At 36.5% G+C, this 17283-nt stretch overlaps 1 protein-coding gene across 1 annotated transcript in view; it reads left to right on the top strand.

Moving 5' to 3' along the window:
• Positions 1–17283, top strand: part of LOC124163717 (mucin-5AC-like) — a 375511-nt gene that overhangs the window by 301869 nt on the left and 56359 nt on the right. The window contains exon 4 of the mRNA XM_046540790.1: positions 13206–13331. Coding sequence (XP_046396746.1) covers positions 13206–13331 — 126 coding nt within the window. The remainder of the gene's footprint in view (positions 1–13205; positions 13332–17283) is intronic.

Genomic DNA, 17283 nt, shown 5'->3' with positions numbered 1-17283 from the left:
TTAAAAAACTGTATGCCTGGAAATAAGAGTAGGACGTTGTACAATCACCACCAACAGATGCAAAAGCTTTTCAAAATAAACGTTGTTTAACGAGTGTTTCACGAAGACAATAATTTGGGCTTCTTTACCGTGGTTTCCATGTTTGTGTAATAGGTATCGCTTGTGTGGATGAAGCACGTACTCATTTCCATGAAATAAAAAAACCAAAATCCCGCGTAAAGCTAAGAAAAATGCGCAACCGGTCGAATCGGGGTCTCCGAGCATTCTTCTATTCAAATACTTAAAACTTCGGATTCTTTTTTCGTCGCGAGTAATTGAGAATGCATGGTGATTTGGGTCATCAAGTGCATCTTGTGGTCCTGTGCAACGGCGTATTTTAAAAATTACAATTCACGCATTATATAAAGTAAAACTTTGTAATTCCACAAAAATTTATTAAATAACAGACTAGGTTTGGGCGTAGCACATCATCATCTAATACATTTCAGTAGAAGACAAGGAAATAGATCAATTTTTCAAAATATTAACGGTTTTAGGTGTGGAAAAACTTAACCCTCACCTGAGATGATTAAGTTCTTGAGAATTTTTATGACATCAATTTATTCTCTATTTTCTTGTGATGATGCTTCTTGTGACGTAAATGTTTTCTAACTACTTTCAAACATGTACTTTTCTTACTATGAGTTAGGGCTTGTATGTTTTTAGTAAAAAAAAGCATTTTATAATATTTCAGGTCATTTGTATGAATAAAATCTCGAAGTTGTGATAATTCGATTTAGTGACATTCGTGAGGACAGTTTTGATTCCGCTTCCGAAAAATAAGAAAGCTACGGAATGCAGAGATTGTTAGCCTATTATCACACGCGGTGAAAGTTGTACTGAGGATATTAATCAGACGAATGGAGGCGAGGGCAAGAGAGTATTTGGGCGGAGATCAGTTTGATTTTAGTAAAGGGAAGTCAACTTGTGATGCAATAGCAATAATGAGGTACCTCGTGGAGAGGCACCCAGAATATGACCAGGGCATGTATTCCTGATTCGTGGATTTTGAAAAAGCATTTGATAGAATGAACTGGGTATCCCCGCTTCTTATTAACGTGTATCCTGAGGAGATGGTAAGGGAAGCGTAGTATGAGTTGGAAGCTGGAGTAAAAGTGAGACGAATGATGTTTAAATCGGTAAGGTTCGCGGATGATCAGGCGCTCATCAGCCAGTCAGCGAGGGGACTGCAGGCCCTAGTGGATACCTTATACGAGCGGTGCGAGGAGCATGGGATGAGGAGTAATCACAAGAAGACCAAGGTAATGCGGTTTTGTAAAGCATAGCGAGCCAGGAATTTGTTACTCCAGATAAAAGTAGGTGGGGAGAAGGTTGAGCAGGTAAAGTAATTCAACTATTTCAGCGGAACATTAGAGGAAAACGGAGAGAGTAATAAGGACATCAGGAAACATATTTCATTAACAAAGGTGGCGTTCATGGACAGGAGGGAGCTTCTGAGAGGATCGTTATGTAAAAATTTAAAGCAAAGGTTAGTGAAGAGTTTATCTGTGGTGTAGCTCTCTACGGTGCGTAAAAGTGGTCACTGAGGAAGGAGGACGAGAAAAGATTTGAGGCATTCGAGATGTGGGTATGAAGAAGAATGGAGAAGGTGAAACGGACGAAGAGGAAAAGGAACGACGAAGTGCTGGATATGGTTGGTGAGGAGAGGCAGCTTTTAGATGAGATACGGAGGAGACAGAAGGTATGGATGGGAGGAGTACTTAGCGGGGAGGGGATGTTGATGGTGTTAGAAGGTAGAATGTTAGGGAAACGAGGGAGGGGAAGGAAGAGAATAGGATTTTTAGATAGATTGAAAGGGAGTAGGCCTTACAGAGAATTGAAGAAGGCAGTGCTGGAAGGAAAGGGGGGTTCCCAGATTTATTCTTTGGTACTCCATGGAAATATACTTTAATCGGTAGAATACTATAATAATAATAAATATAATATTTTGGCTAAAACGTGAAACATTCCATGTGCCTATTACTCGCAGTGAAATACTCAGAGGTTATGAAATGAATATCCGTTGCAACTGATGAGTTTTTTATATGAATAATTAATCTGACTGAAGATAAAATTATTCATGCTCATTCAACGTTCCATTAAAAATCCAGTCCATATGTGCTTAAGATATCTTGAACCAGCATTCGCAACCAGATTTCTCATACTTTGAATGAGCAACGATATTAACAAGTTTTCTCCTCGTACGTATCATCAACCAAGTCATTGAGCCCTTTCAATTGGATGTATGAGAACCATTTAGGATTACAATTTATAGGTTTCAATCCTGGTGAATACAATTGCCTGTGTGCTAGTGATAGCGCCTTTGTGAGGACCGCGTTGAATGACGACTGATAATCTCCAATCAGACTACTGCAAATCGCATTACATCATATCAGAACATAAAAAATCTCAACTACAATTCCCCGAGCCTTCTGGACACATTATCCAAATTGTTAGATGAGAGATCAACGAGAGTTGCATAATTGATTTATTGCGAAAGCGGTATTAATCAGAACATGTATCTATGTTTATAATAGATTTTTGTAGCTGGTCTGATGAAAACATAACCGTTGAAATGATGAATTTTATGATATAAATATTTGAATAGTTAATGTGAAGATAAAATTATACATGCATATTTAATGTTCCATTGAAAATCCAGTCCATTTGTGCTTAAGATATCTTGAACCAGCGTTGGTTTATGATTATCAGTAATAATTAGTTTTTACCACTCATATTATTTATCTATATCTACTTTTATAATTACGATTCCTAATTATTTTATTTTGTTATCCTCATATTTTTTGTGTATTTATTTGATACATAATTACTCAAACACGTTATAGATGTTGAGAAGGCGCATGCCTCCCATTCAACCGGTCTTGTCTGCTACCTTGAAAATTTCAGAGTACATACTGGAGATAGTTTTCAACCTTTTCCTAAAATTCGAATCAGAAATATTCACCTTTACATTATTTTCTATGATGTAATGTTTTAACATTCAAGATGCAGGATAACCTTGAACGCGGATATCCTTGATGCAGGATATCCTTGAAAATGTCAAGAATAATGAATATAAATGATTTCTGCGAGTAATACGTCACCAAACAAAGCCGGTCGAAAGTGAGGTAAGCGTTCTCTCAAAGGACATTTTACCACCAATGTACCTCTCGTTGAAGCATCATCAAATATCATTTTTCAGGGTACGTAACGAAGGAAGTGGCTCACACTCAACAATGGGCATTGAAGCAATGAAATGAAAAATGCGGTCGTTTAGGGCACTTTGCTAATCCGACATTTCGGCGCTATTCTATGCCCTCTCTCTCTCGAACCTCTTTCATTAATATCGATGCTTTCCCTGAAAAACGACAACTCCCTGGAGTGGTCGGAATGGAAATTAAATCTAGGCGAGTGAGTGGGAGGATAAAACAAATGGACGCTGGGGATCCCGTCCCTTTTGCGCTGCGAAATTACTCCCTGCGGAATCAGATGCCGATAATCGATCCTGGCACCGCAAAGTGGGAAGCCTCTTGCATCTCCCTTCTCTTCTATTTCTCCTCTGTCTTGCTCTTTCTCTATACCTATTTTTCATTAGTTTTGTGATGATGAGGCCGGGAAAGTAACCTGCGATAAGAGTATTTCAAATGGAAATTTACACGGGTATTCGTGCATGGACCGAGTACATAATGGCATTGAAATTTTTCAATCTTTCATTTAAATTGAGATGCATATTTTTAAGGTTTAGGGAATAATTTTATCATAAAATTACTTTAACTAGAACTTGTAATGTATCTCCAACTTTTTTAAGATAAAAAATTTCATCAGTGAACTACATCACCATTCGTGATAAAAATCCCCAATCATATAAACGCTGTCATGCTTTACCCCTCGCTGTGAAACTCAATCGGCGGTTTGGTCATTGGTTACTTCAATAATTATGAATGTGGCATTTTTCTATATAAAACCAGCATACTTATTTCATTAAATGCTACCGGTCGTACAACGCAACTTGTTTCATTCTTTTTACCCTTCCTTACTTGAAGAAGGATTTGGTGCTTTCCCGGCGAATGCTGTTGATGAAATCTTCACGGGAAATCAGCCGGGTAATGATGGTCATTGCTGCAAACGTTTCGATGGCCTTCTCTGCCATCGTTTTCAGGGCGAATTGGTATTTTTATTGGTATTGGTATTGTTATTCGCCCTGAAGACGATAGAAGAGAAGGCCATCGAAACGTTGGCAGCAATGACCATCATTACCCGGCTGATTTCCCGTGAAGATTTCACCTTCCTTACTTGTTTTAATATGAATTTTTACCTGTACAAATACCATTTGATTTCGCATCATCAGGCGTATTTCAATATCTTTTGAAATTCCCGCATAGCACTTTGAAATCGGATAGTGTTTTGGATTAAGTAGGACTTCGTAGACCGTTCAGATGTTTACTCGTCTGCTTACAGGGTGTAAAATTAACAGGAGAGCGAGTGGCTTTTGAGTTCTTTCGGAAGTCAAAAAATGTATGTACACAAAAATATTGGTATTTATCTCATTAGGGTTGGTCAATAAGGAAGAGAGAGTCGAAAGTTACAGGAAAGTGGATAAATTGAAGACCGTTTTTCTCTCCACTCAAGGGAGAAAGAGACTTCTAGGGTTTCAACTGTTTCTCTTGCTTGTGAGCATCAGCCGATTGGTGCCGAAATTTAATGGATTTCATTTAGCCAAAATTAACATCGTTTATATTTTAATACGTCGTATTATTATCCAGACGTTGCCTGGAATAGACATATCATAAATTTTAATATTATCCTGAAATACATCATATTACCGTCATATACATACTAGACCAAATTACGGCCGATTATTTTAATGCTTATCGCTATTGCGTTACATCATTCTGTCCCACAATTTCTTTGGCATGCTGCCAACTTTTCTCTGCCCTTAAGGCTCTTTTATCGGGTACAATATTGTACTCGGCATACATATTTATCCCACCACCTTCCACGAAGGACGTCTTCCAACATGTTTCCTAGTTATCATTGGTTTTTATTAACTGCAGAATATCTATGGCCATTTTATGACCAACTGCCCTGAATAATATCCCATTTCATTCTCTCTTCTTTAATTTGTCTGTTCCAATTCTGAATTCATCATCCCTCTTTCAAGTCTTTAACTTGGATTTTTTGCTGCTTGCCTCAACTTCTAAATCTCAAATCCTTAGTCATCCTATGATCAGCAGTATTAATTGCATTTCTCCCTTTTAAAGATTTTCATCGCTGGTACCCTTTTGGCGATGAAATACATGCTAGATTTCTGTCAAGGATCTGTTCCATCCGATGGCAACGAATTTCCAAATAAAACATGCAAATCGTGAAAAATGTAGTTGGCTTGACAATTCTTTATCTAAAATACGTCATTGATATTTTTTATCTGCCAGAATTATTGTGCCCAGATACCAAAAAGTTGGTAATTCAGTAAGAGGAATAATTGCCAATAATATCACACCAAGAACATCAAATATAACCAAGTCATTAAGAGAAAAATAAAAGCAAACGCTGAAATAAGTTTTTAAAAAGTAGCCTCTAGAAGAAGATCAGCTGGTGGAAGTTGAACACGGATCGCGTGGGTGAAAAGGGTTAAAAAAATATGCCGTTAACGTTGAAATCAATCGCAGCGTAAAATTAAATCTCTGTCAACTTAAATAAAAACTTTCTATCAACAGCAACATTTCTAAAGATGTAACTTGCATTTAAATCAATAAATCGTTTTAAAGAAAAACAAAATCATTCAAACGACTCCATGCTAACTTTAGGCATCAACGCCCTAAACTATGTCATGAACCTTTAAGAATAAAATCTTAGTTAAATACCTGACACATGTGAAATATGAGGTCGTGGAAGTGTCGTCCAAGAAATAGTCGATATTTTATTCAGTCGTGATAATTTGGAAGACTTAATTATGGCTGGAAATTGAGATTGAAGCCCGGTTCCATCCGAATTAATGTGGCAATTTTAAATACCTTGTTCGATGACATGGAATCGCTCTTACTTCAGTACCTTCTGAATTGAGGATAATAAGCCATCATGCGGATTTTCCGGCTGCTGGCAAACGACCTCTATCTATCATCGAGTGGAGGCGGCTCTAGCCCAAAATATCACCTATCACTCTGAAACTTATCCCTGCATTTACTGGCGTCATCAAAGGCGAGATGGATGCCTGCTCGTGATATAGCAATGAACACCGTAAGCCTCAGGGTTGATAGCATAGTTAACTCTCGCCGATGATTGTGTTTCCCTGGGCAGTGCAGAGCAAACGAAGATACACCGCAGTCCAAGAGAGAAATCCTAGCCTTGCACTATTCGTTCTCGGTCTAATAGTTTCCATACCCTTTAGGCAGGCCATAAACCCACAACTAGTGCATCCCTTAGCAAGTTCTCTTTCATCTTGGAAAATACTTTGCTGTGAGGGCCTTCATTTTAAAACTTCAGTAGTGCGTCAACAACATGTGACACAAAATTGAATGAATTTAGATTAAAAGTATGTACTTACGGTTTAGCCTCTAAAGATCTGAGATGGCATGATAGCTGAAACCGCTTTCTACGAGCCGAGTTTGGGGTCTAGGAAGCTTCAAGTTCAGTTCCTGTTGGTATTAGATAATTTATATATTTAGTTCTATTGGTGAATGGATTTTGTTTGGAGAGCAAGTTTATCTAAAGTTTTCTTGTTGCTTTTCGGAAAGAGCAGACTAATGTCAACGCCGGGTTCCTCTATATCCTGTCTTTATTAACCTTACGTCATGGTGAAAATTATATTGGCTTTCGAGCTTTGTTTACGTGTGAAACGAATAGAAAAACCTAGAGGCGATGGGCATTCCACGTAATACTCATGGAGAGGGGTTATATTAACAAGTGTATTTCACTGTAAGCATAACTTTTTTATGTGAGAAAATTAAATTTCATAGTGACTTTATAATCATGACATCAAAAATAATTCTTAGTGTTACATGTAAAACCTTTTTGTGCTATCAATGTTTTTAACGAATAAATTTTCTCATGCTAGCCCTATTGCGTTTCTTACATTTCAGTCTTTCGAGTTTAATTATTTGGAACATTACTGTGATTGCGGTAATAAAATTGAAAAATATTTTAAAGTAAAACTTAAAGGAAGACGTTAATGCAAGCAACGAAAATATTTAGGAGACATTTGATTTATTTCTTCAGCTTCAAAAGCTTTTAGTATACTAGCATCAAACGTGCGTTCCTTGTTGAATACTTTGACCTTTGAGCGGATTGAATACAAATAGCCTTCTTTCTATCAGGTTCGGAAATATTTTTTACGCTTAGGAGAATTGTAATGAGCGAAAAAATTTTGCAATCTATGAGCTTTAGGGAACATGTTCCTCCATGATTGTTTTTGCGTGTGAGTTGAAAAAGATCCTTTTATTCTGAATGATAACGGATGAAAAAAAATTGTGAGAATTCAATTTTTACAATTATTGAGAGGAAAAATTACCGTCATTAATTAGTTTAATATGTAGAATCAACTCTTGATGAATGCTCATTTCTTCTCAATGGCTCAATTATTCTCTCAATTAAGCCATTCATATTTTCTCATTTGTTGTCTTCTGTTTTTAATTATAAAATAATAAACCAATTTATCGACGGCTGATTATCCTGGCTACATTTCCCTTTATTTTTATCTTGTCCTTCCATCTTACTCTAAATGTACGCTCCATTGTGATGGAAATTTTGAGTGTTTAACTCAATTATATCTTTCATCCTCATTTCTAGATTGTTTTGGAAATTCAGAGGTAGCACGACTGCAATGTGAAGCTTTTTATTCCATTTACATCCATGGCAATTTTTTATGTATTTATGAAGATTTTATTGAAAATATTGATGTTCACCGATCTCAGTTTTGACCGGCTTTATTCTCTCATTCAAATATAGAAGCAGAATGATTTTTTTCGGCTTTATGCGTCTTTTTAAATACGAGCTCTTTTGAGAGATGAGTGTTATTGGCAGAAATGAGACAGGTTTTATCAATTATTCCATCGTACTTTTCTTTAATTTAATATCTCCAGTGCTGCACGTTTGCTCGCTGGCATGACTTGTCTGAGGTTGTTTCGAGAAATCAATTATAAATTAAACTCAAACAAATTAGCCTGTTAACTTGAATAATTTTGAGCCCTCGTTCTGCCGTTTTCTGCAATGCCAATTACCCTTGCAGTAAGCAACTTTATATAATTCGCGAACAAAGGAAAGAGCTACCTTCAAGTTTCAACCTGACCTGATTGTAAGCAGTTCGTCCATCTCGCCCGTTATTTCTGGTCATCTGGATCCCTTGATCATGTTCTGATGTTTTCTTTTCTTGATACAAATAATGGAATTGACCTTTTCTCTGTGCAAACCTCCTTGAAAGCAATCTGTAATTTCTCTACGGGAAGGCTTCCATCTCTGGAGATCACCAGTGGTTATTGGCAGGTTTCGTTGTGTTTACCTTGAAAACAATATATCTTTGATCAGAAAAATCCTTAATTCCTTTCACGGAATAGCATTGATTCTAATGGCAAAAATCTACCACCACAAATGTGTAGCTACCGTTGGCTACTTCTCAAATCCGCTGTATGCTTGCAAAAACGATCTAAACGTTATCAAAAGAGCGATGATTCAACGTGTTGCCCTAATACGTCCCATAATTACAATTCTGCAGCCTTATTTTCAGCTATTATTGTAAGAGTTCTTGCATACATCGAGCATCGAGAGCCTACTTGAAATATAATTAGGAAAATGCCTTCGTAGCTTTTTTTTATTTTTCTTACTCCTATGTATTAAATCTTTTTTATTATTCCATTAATCAGGTTTGAGCTAAAAATTTACGCACATCGTCCTCCGTGAAAGGATGGAAAATTCAGATGAGATGAAGAAAACGGTGAAGGGGTGGGTGAATGAGGTGTGCGAGGATGATGAAGTTACAATTTATAATAATAATTCGTTTGGAATTGGACCAAATAATAATGCTTGCACAGAGATTCTAGTAAGTTTCATTTTCAATGTTCCAAATTAATCTTTTTGTTTAAATTAGATTATTAAATTAAATGTTGGTTTATATATTATTTTCAGGAAAATAATATATAAAACAACCCATAATTTATGAGACGTGATGATTTGTTACATAATTTTTGTTTATTCCTGACTATATTATTACTTTTCACGAGCAAATCCACGGAAAATATCCTCACTAATTTATTCAAGTTGCTTTCACATTGCATTTACTTCCGTTTTCGCCGATTTGGATGTACAGAAAAGGAGAGCACGATATTTTTTCCTGAATGGTAAAAGCATTATTCAATGTCATTCAGAACGCTATTGTAAAGACTAGGCAAACCTAAAGAAAGAACTACCTTCGATTTTCAATCTAACCTCATTGCGAGCATTTCGTCAATCTCTTAGTATTAGTATCCCGAGAAGTATTTTACGGCTACGTCCATATACTGCGTTGGTATAAAACTTGTTATTGAGATATTAACCAAAATATTCCAACCAATCTTCCAATCAACCAAATCAAAATCTTCCAATTAACCAAAATCTTTCTAGGGAATATATGTTGATATTTTTTTCAGGCTTTGGAAATATCTAAGGATTATGAAAAAAGTATGTCGGAATAAAATGTTAAATTTTATTGTTCTCATAAATTATTTATTAAGTAAAAAAGTAAAAATATAAATGTCTTGTTCATTTGTCAATGCTGAGAAGCTGAACGCCTCAAAGGTGAATAGGAGTAGCATGAAGAAGCGTCATCGATTCGCAATATTTTTGCCATCACAACAGTCTGACTTTAAATGTCCCTCGAGCCTAATATTTTTCCCTTTCATTGATCGCTCATCTTGTTCATTCGGGGAACAGTCGTTTGGGTGTCACTGCGAACAACTTGTTAAGTGCTGATGTCGACTTTCGTAAAATTTTCCCTATTCTTTAATATTTTGGTATTACTTGGTAAATAATATTTTCCTCTTTTGCAAAACGCGCGTGTGAAATATTTTTTAGGTTTACGACCAAACTGCCTGTAGAGAAAAACATTATGAATTATAGTTTCTGAGACCCATGTACATCCCAAATAAAGACTCTGAAACAGTACAAATACAACCCGGCGCCTGCCAAATGCGCATTTCTTTAAGTGCCTTTGAGTGGTCATAGGAAGTATTGAACGGCGATCTACAGTCATACCGTTTTTCTTTCCAGTATTCCACAGCTACGTCCTTACACCGCGTCGATATAAAACGTGTTATTTAGATATTAACCAATATCCCCTATCTTTCTTTATCTAGGGAATATCTGTAGGAATTTTTTCAGCCTTCGGAAATATAAAAAGACGATGAAAGAATTATGTCGAAAGAGTTTAGTTTTTTTTTCCAACAAATTTGTTATTTTCTCTGGGGAAGGGGCATCGTCCTTGCCCCTTTGATTACCCCTGCACGGACGCCCCAAGTCACGTTTTCTTCATCTCTCAGAGAAATGGGCCAGATGATTATTTGTATTCACAGACGAGAATTGTTCAATAAATAACACCCGTGTATACTCATGGAGCTCTCGTCACGTTCTGTTGTCACCCGTAATGATTCCGGAAGGTTTGTTTTTTAATCTCCTCGGGAAGTGTCAATGGAGTGGCTGAATCATTCTTAATTTAACTCGGATTACCGGCGCTTTTCCCCACCGAGTGCACCGTCACGTTTTTCACGCGTCTGAAAAATTTACGAAGCCCGTGCCATTTCCATTTTTTAGATTTCCGTTCGAGAGATAGAGAGGGAGGAATCGGGAAAAGCCTAAGTTGCTAAAAGATTCTCAAATGTCCTCTCTGAAGTGTAAGTATCTCTGCTTTTTTTAGTATGTTCCCTTAAATCTCAATCGAGGGAGTTAGAAGCCAAGGGTTACAAATGATTTTTTTCTAAACAGAAGAAGGCACAGAAATTGATAGGAGAAATGTGTAAAAACTAGGTGGCCAATGGATACGAGTGAGTCTCTTTTCTCTTCTGACATCGAGTTGAAAATCTAATGCACTTTTGAATATGTATTTGATCTCGTTTGTTTTCTTTACCTAATTTCTTAACGCTGTTTAGAAAAAAATCAATTTTACCCCTTGGCTCTCAACTTATAAATCTCTTTACAATCGCAATGCATACTTTCGTTCATGAGATCACTTGAACACTGAACAGTCTCTCTTAGTACCTTATTTTTCCTCTTCTTTAATTATTTACAGGTATTTTATTCATACTCAACACATGTCGAGGTTATATTTTGAATTCAAACCTTAAGTAAATTACCAGGTAGATTAGCTATGATGATGATGTTTTCAAACTACTCATATTTCTTAATGACCTCCTCCACATTTTAGAAGAAGCTATCGATACGTAGATTTCAAAATTTAGGACCATAGATGTTATGTTAACGGTCCTTCTTTTCCTATTTGAGAAGGATATTTCTCCCTAAGTCTCCTTTACAAACTGAATTATTATTTGAGTAATTTCTGCGTCACAATAACACAAAGAAATGATCGTCGGTCTTTCATGATTTCCACGTTTACCTTTTTTTGCATCTTTTCTGAACTATTAAAGTCCATGGTAGAATAAAAATCCATTCAGACATTTTCAAATTGCTGCTGATTTGGAAGTCCAAGAACCTGGACCAATCTCTCTTAAAATTGAAGTGATGCAACTGAAAAGGCAGAGTTGGGAATTTTATTTTTCTCACTTGAGATAACAGGAAGCGATCGCATGCAGTCTCCTAGGTCTCGTAATTGGATTCCGATTAATATCGCGTTTTTTTACTCCTTTTTCATGATCGCGCATCCGTCCAGAAGGGAAAATCCATTAGAACCATTTCTACGAAAGACTTTTTATCGAGGTTACCACTTGAAGGACCCCTCGTGTGCTTAATGTAATGACGAATGAATAAAAAAAAGCTTTGCCTCAAGAATTTTATTACCCTTCAAACCAATTACGACTCCCGTTATTAATTTAATTTTTCTGGTCCCTCAGGAGTAGAACATTTATTAAGTGGTTAAAAATTCCAGTGGTGCGGGAGCCATTTGAATCCCTCCATTGCCCGAAAATTTGGAGTTGATATTAATGCTACCGCTTGGGTTTTCACTTAATCGCATTAACATTTTTTATACTGGTCCTTTGTTTATGTACTTAATTCACTTCTCATTTATTTATTAAATTATTTGTGCATTTATTTATTTTACGGAATAAATTAGACGCTGAAATTATGCATATGCTTGAAGAAACTTATTGCTCATTGCCTTCCACCATGACGATTAATCTGAAATATCTTGGTTGAGTAAACTCCTCCCTCTTCTACGTTAAACTATATCGTCAAAACAAACAGTACTTGAAGTGTAAAATTTGAACCTAGTAACTCCGAAAATTATGCACATGAATATAGTAGTTGGTATACATGCTCTGAATAATTAAAAAAGAATAAGATGGCGGAGATCGGAGCATTTACTAAATATCGGATACTAAATTATAACTATATATAAACTAAAAAATACATTTACTAAATCGGATACTTTACTGTATCCGCTGGATACATTTACTAAATGCTCCGATGGATACTATCCATCTAATCTGGAATGCATCCCCGCGATTGTGCATCACATTAATTAATAGCTTTCCTATTTTATATGGATGATCCATTTTTAAATCGACCTTATTCGGATAATCAGTGAATATTGCCGATTATTTCCGTTTCGCTGTGCCTTACTATCACTTAACTCTTTAACTCGGAATATAACCGTTATTCATTCCGGATTTGTTGTTGTGGAACGTACTAGACCTGTGATTGGATGCTTCTTTTAGCGACTTAGGAAACAGATTGTGCCTGACTTGTTTTAAAATTAAGCCATTGGTTTGTCGATTTTCCACATTGTTCATATAAGTGAATTGCGGTACGTGAATGATTTCTCGCACAACAATAGCTCTTCCCAGAAAAGCGCGGAGCACATTTTGACTGCTATAGTTGAAATATCATTTTAAGGGAAAAATGTCCATATCTTCAATCCGATGAAAGTTCGTATGGTGTTAAGTCTCAATTCTTTATTACTATTGGTGAAAACTTTTTGCCCATTTAAAGCATTCGCTGTAACCAATTTCTTTCTCTCGTTCCCGCAGCTGTGGCTTACCTTGGCCGAGAAGCACTTGCAGTCCCGGGGGGTGGATTGGACCAAAGCGGAGAGGATGTGCCTGAACGAGTGGCGACACCCGGATGACGAAGAGCTTGGCATCCAAATTGTGAAGGTGAGTGTGTATTTGAGGATTGAGTAATTGATAATAGGGTAGTTTCCTTCGTCAAAGAAAACCAAAGGCATTGGTTGCGATTCGTTGCCCAGCATTAGTGCATTCATTATATACAAGTTATTTGGTTTTACAAATCCCAGTTTAGATGAATGACAGTGGTCAATTTTAACCGCATTTGAAAAAGGCCAGATAGGCGCCCATGCGATGCCACTCCACTTGACGTCATAGGGACCTAGTTACTATACGAGAGGAGTAATATAGTAGTATAGAAGTAATACATCGTCGGAGATTACCAGTTCATGCATGAGGCACAGAGCCCAGAGAAACATGTCTTACTGATCACCTATTAAAATTGCCTATGGTCGGAAAGTTTCCTTCGTTTGATAAGGTATTTGTAATCCTTATTTAAGCCAAGCGCTACCCGCTAGCAGGGTACTCTGCTACCTGCTAGCAGCTTACATCGCAGCAAAGCACATACCCTCGCCCCAAGGTCACCTCACATGGCGAAAGCGGGAACCAGAATGACGTCACGCGGAATTTTCCCAGCATTCATACTTAGCCGTCGCCTTTTCGCGTGCTTGAAAATTTTCACTTTTCATTTTATCGCGAAAAATAGATATCGTCATTGAAAAATGTAAAAGCGTAAAATGCGTACTCCAGGAGTAATAATCTTTCGATTCAGGCAATAAAAAAATAATAGGAAACCACCCTATTATTATATACGTATGCGTAAACTGTGTTTGAGAGCAGGAGAGCCAATAAAACAATGATTTGAGATGATTGATGAGGTGTGGTCTTGTCGAACAAGTATCACATTACATTCTAATGACAAAAAAGGACGTTATCCAGCATTTTATCTTGAGCATTGTTTAATTGTTCGTTTGAATAAAAGTTTTATGATCAGTATTAAATTTTATTTATCAATTTATACATTGAAATATTATAACAATTAATAAATTTAGACCAATATAGTGGTAAACTATTGCTTTAAAGTCTCTATTTACGATTCATACTTGAAATATTTATTTTTCCAAAGGTTTCATTGCCATTATTATGGGTGTTATGGGGTTTTACATTTTTCAAAGTTGAACTGTGTTTTTCTTCATGATACACATGGTTGCAACTGTGTAAAATCTACTCATGAATCCATAATACTTTATAACTTTTTCATTTTTTTCTTGAAAATTGGATACTCTGTAAATACGCATGCAAATAAATGTGAAGGGACCAAGGAAGTAATTCTTTTTATGTTTCTATGGAAATCAGGAATCCTGAGCCTTCACATCCTGCGTCATTGCATCAAATGGATTCAATTTATCGTAGGTATGAGTGTTAAATGAACCTTGAATTTGTCATTTTGAGAATATTAAAGGCGTAAAAAGGTTCTGAGAAGATAATTACAAAGGATAATGGCTCAGGCTAATATAAGCTTGCCGTAGAATGACGAATGATGAGTACATAGTGCAACCTCTGATATTTTGTTTTGTGCGACGAGCTAGTGAGATTACTTTTTTATGCTGAACGGCCTTTTATAAAATTGATTTTAGTGTAGAATAGCATGATGAATGCACACAAAGTTTATTTACAAGGGGTTAATTAGAATCATTGCTTCTCGGTAAGCCCCGATTTATAATTGGAACTTGATTATCTGAAATTGCTATCATTTTAATGCTATCTATTTGAAGCCTCAAAATGAGATTGATGTATGATGAAAATTAGAAACATGAGATCAAACGTGGCTTATTATAGTTTCTGTATATATAAAGGGATATATCAGCCCTAGAATGATTCTCATTACACATTTTATTTTTGTCGTGTTTAACCGCAATACGGTAATTGGTTCTGAATTCAACGCCGTTTGCACGCTTTAAAAAATAGATTTAAAAATTTTAATTCGCCTTTGAAAGCTTCTAAATGTCAACATTCAGCAAGCATTTCCGGAAATTGATGCTTGCAATAATGCATCATTAGAGCCACGTTTTTCGAGTAATTCATCACGTGAATTATTCCAGGAAATGCACAAGAGTCATGAAAGACTTTTTCCGTCTTATAAATTGAGATTTATTTATGGGCTTAATACCCTTCGATCAATCACATGGCTCGGTATTTCTGCGGGGCGTCTTGGCTCGTTGATTTGGGATCAATAGAGATTTGTGGGGTGCTGTGCTCTGGTAATTGGAACACTGGCGTATCCGCGACGGTTTATGGGAAGGCCATAAGCCTCGGGCGCCGATCAACCACGATGGTGATACTAGTCAATATAACATGGCGCTGCGGTGCGTGATAGCCTCATTCTATGAGTCGGAGGACGTTTTGGTGCGGGTGAGCGATCAATTCACTCGGGTTATGGCACAAGTATAGAAGTGGGTCGTTTAATTGGTCACTGACCTTCTCGATCCCTTTAACACTGAGTCACGTTAACTGAAAAAAATAACTTCAAAATCATCTCTGTCATCATATATATTTCACCAGTCAATAATTATAAGCATCATGATAAAGATAATAAAGTTTTTGAAAAAGACTCTTTGGGATTCCAGCCGGGTGGTCTCCCTCCATTCTGCCGCTGTATGGAAACCGGCACTTTGGAAAATAAGATTGGCTGCCTCCCGGCCAATCACGTGAGACCTTACAACCAATTGAAGAATATATAAGCTGGCAAACTTCATCCACTCACCATTAGCCCTGAGGATGGAACCCTAATCGTGTTTCGAAGCGTCAACAGAATGGAGGGAGACCACCCGGCTGGAAGCCCGAATAGCCTTTTTCGAATATATTCGCCGGGAAAGCATCAGATAAAAAAGTTTTTTTTTATTTCCACAGGTTTTATTTCTTTACCAACCTAGGTTTCGACAATCTACTTTGTGATTATCAAGGTTAATATCAATACACACTGCCATTACCTTGGTAATGACAGTGTATGTTGTCGAAATCTAGGTCGATTAAAGGATAAAACCTGTGGAAATAAAACAATTGTTTTATCTTTGTCATGGTATCGATTCTCGATTTCCACTAGGTACTGCCTGAGTCGTTTAACTCAACAACTATAAGATTTGTTTTCCATGCCTCTCCACTTAATCATTCCATATAAAGACTATTAGTATCTTCTAAAGATTGTCCGAATTTTATTTTCCTCCTAAATATTTTTGTTAAAATCAGTATATCTACTCAAAGTGTATATATGTAATAGATAACATTCATCTTCAAGCATGAAACTATAATTTTATGTATTATAATAATTGCATAGGTGATTTTCTATTTGGCTAAATCATTACGTTTCTTATATCATTAGCTCATGCTGGAAACGAAATGTCGAATTTGTCTGAAATAGTTCGCCATTTTCAAAATTTGTGACAGCGATTCTCAAAATTAGTTTCTTTCGGTTACTATGTCTGGTGTGACTTTCTCTCTTGTGGTCCAACCTGGAAACGTAATGGAAAACTCTAATAAGGTGTTAAAAGCTTTGCAATCAATACAACGAGTATTATTTGAAATGAGATGAAAGAGCAACTTTGACATTTTTCTAAAACAAAAATTGTATCACCATACGGAGTAAATATGCTCGGAGTAGTCAAAATGTTTCAATCAACTGAATCAGCTGAAGAGCGCAATGTGAATTAAAACGTTGTTCATTGGAATTCGGTCGTTTAGAAGGGATTTGCTGTAGATATGATTTCGAGTTTGTTTCAGTAAAAGTATTATTTTATGTATCTATTTTCCATTTTATAATCAAATTGTTTCCTTCCAGTATGACCAAATATTATTTATATGTTATATTTAGATTTATTATTGGAGAGAGTTTTTTTTTATTCCCACGCACACATTTTTCTCTAATTTCCGATTATGCACGGCTGGGCATCGAAGATTTCCTCAAGATCCCATTTCCTTCCTCGCCCTTTTTTCTCCCTTTCGCATCGCCTCTCGGCTTTTCGAATGCAGCCGTCATCCGGGAAGG

Source organism: Ischnura elegans, chromosome 1, assembly GCF_921293095.1.
Source record: "Ischnura elegans chromosome 1, ioIscEleg1.1, whole genome shotgun sequence".
Taxonomy (NCBI): domain Eukaryota; kingdom Metazoa; phylum Arthropoda; class Insecta; order Odonata; family Coenagrionidae; genus Ischnura; species Ischnura elegans.
This window is presented reverse-complemented; position numbering and strand designations above follow the sequence as displayed.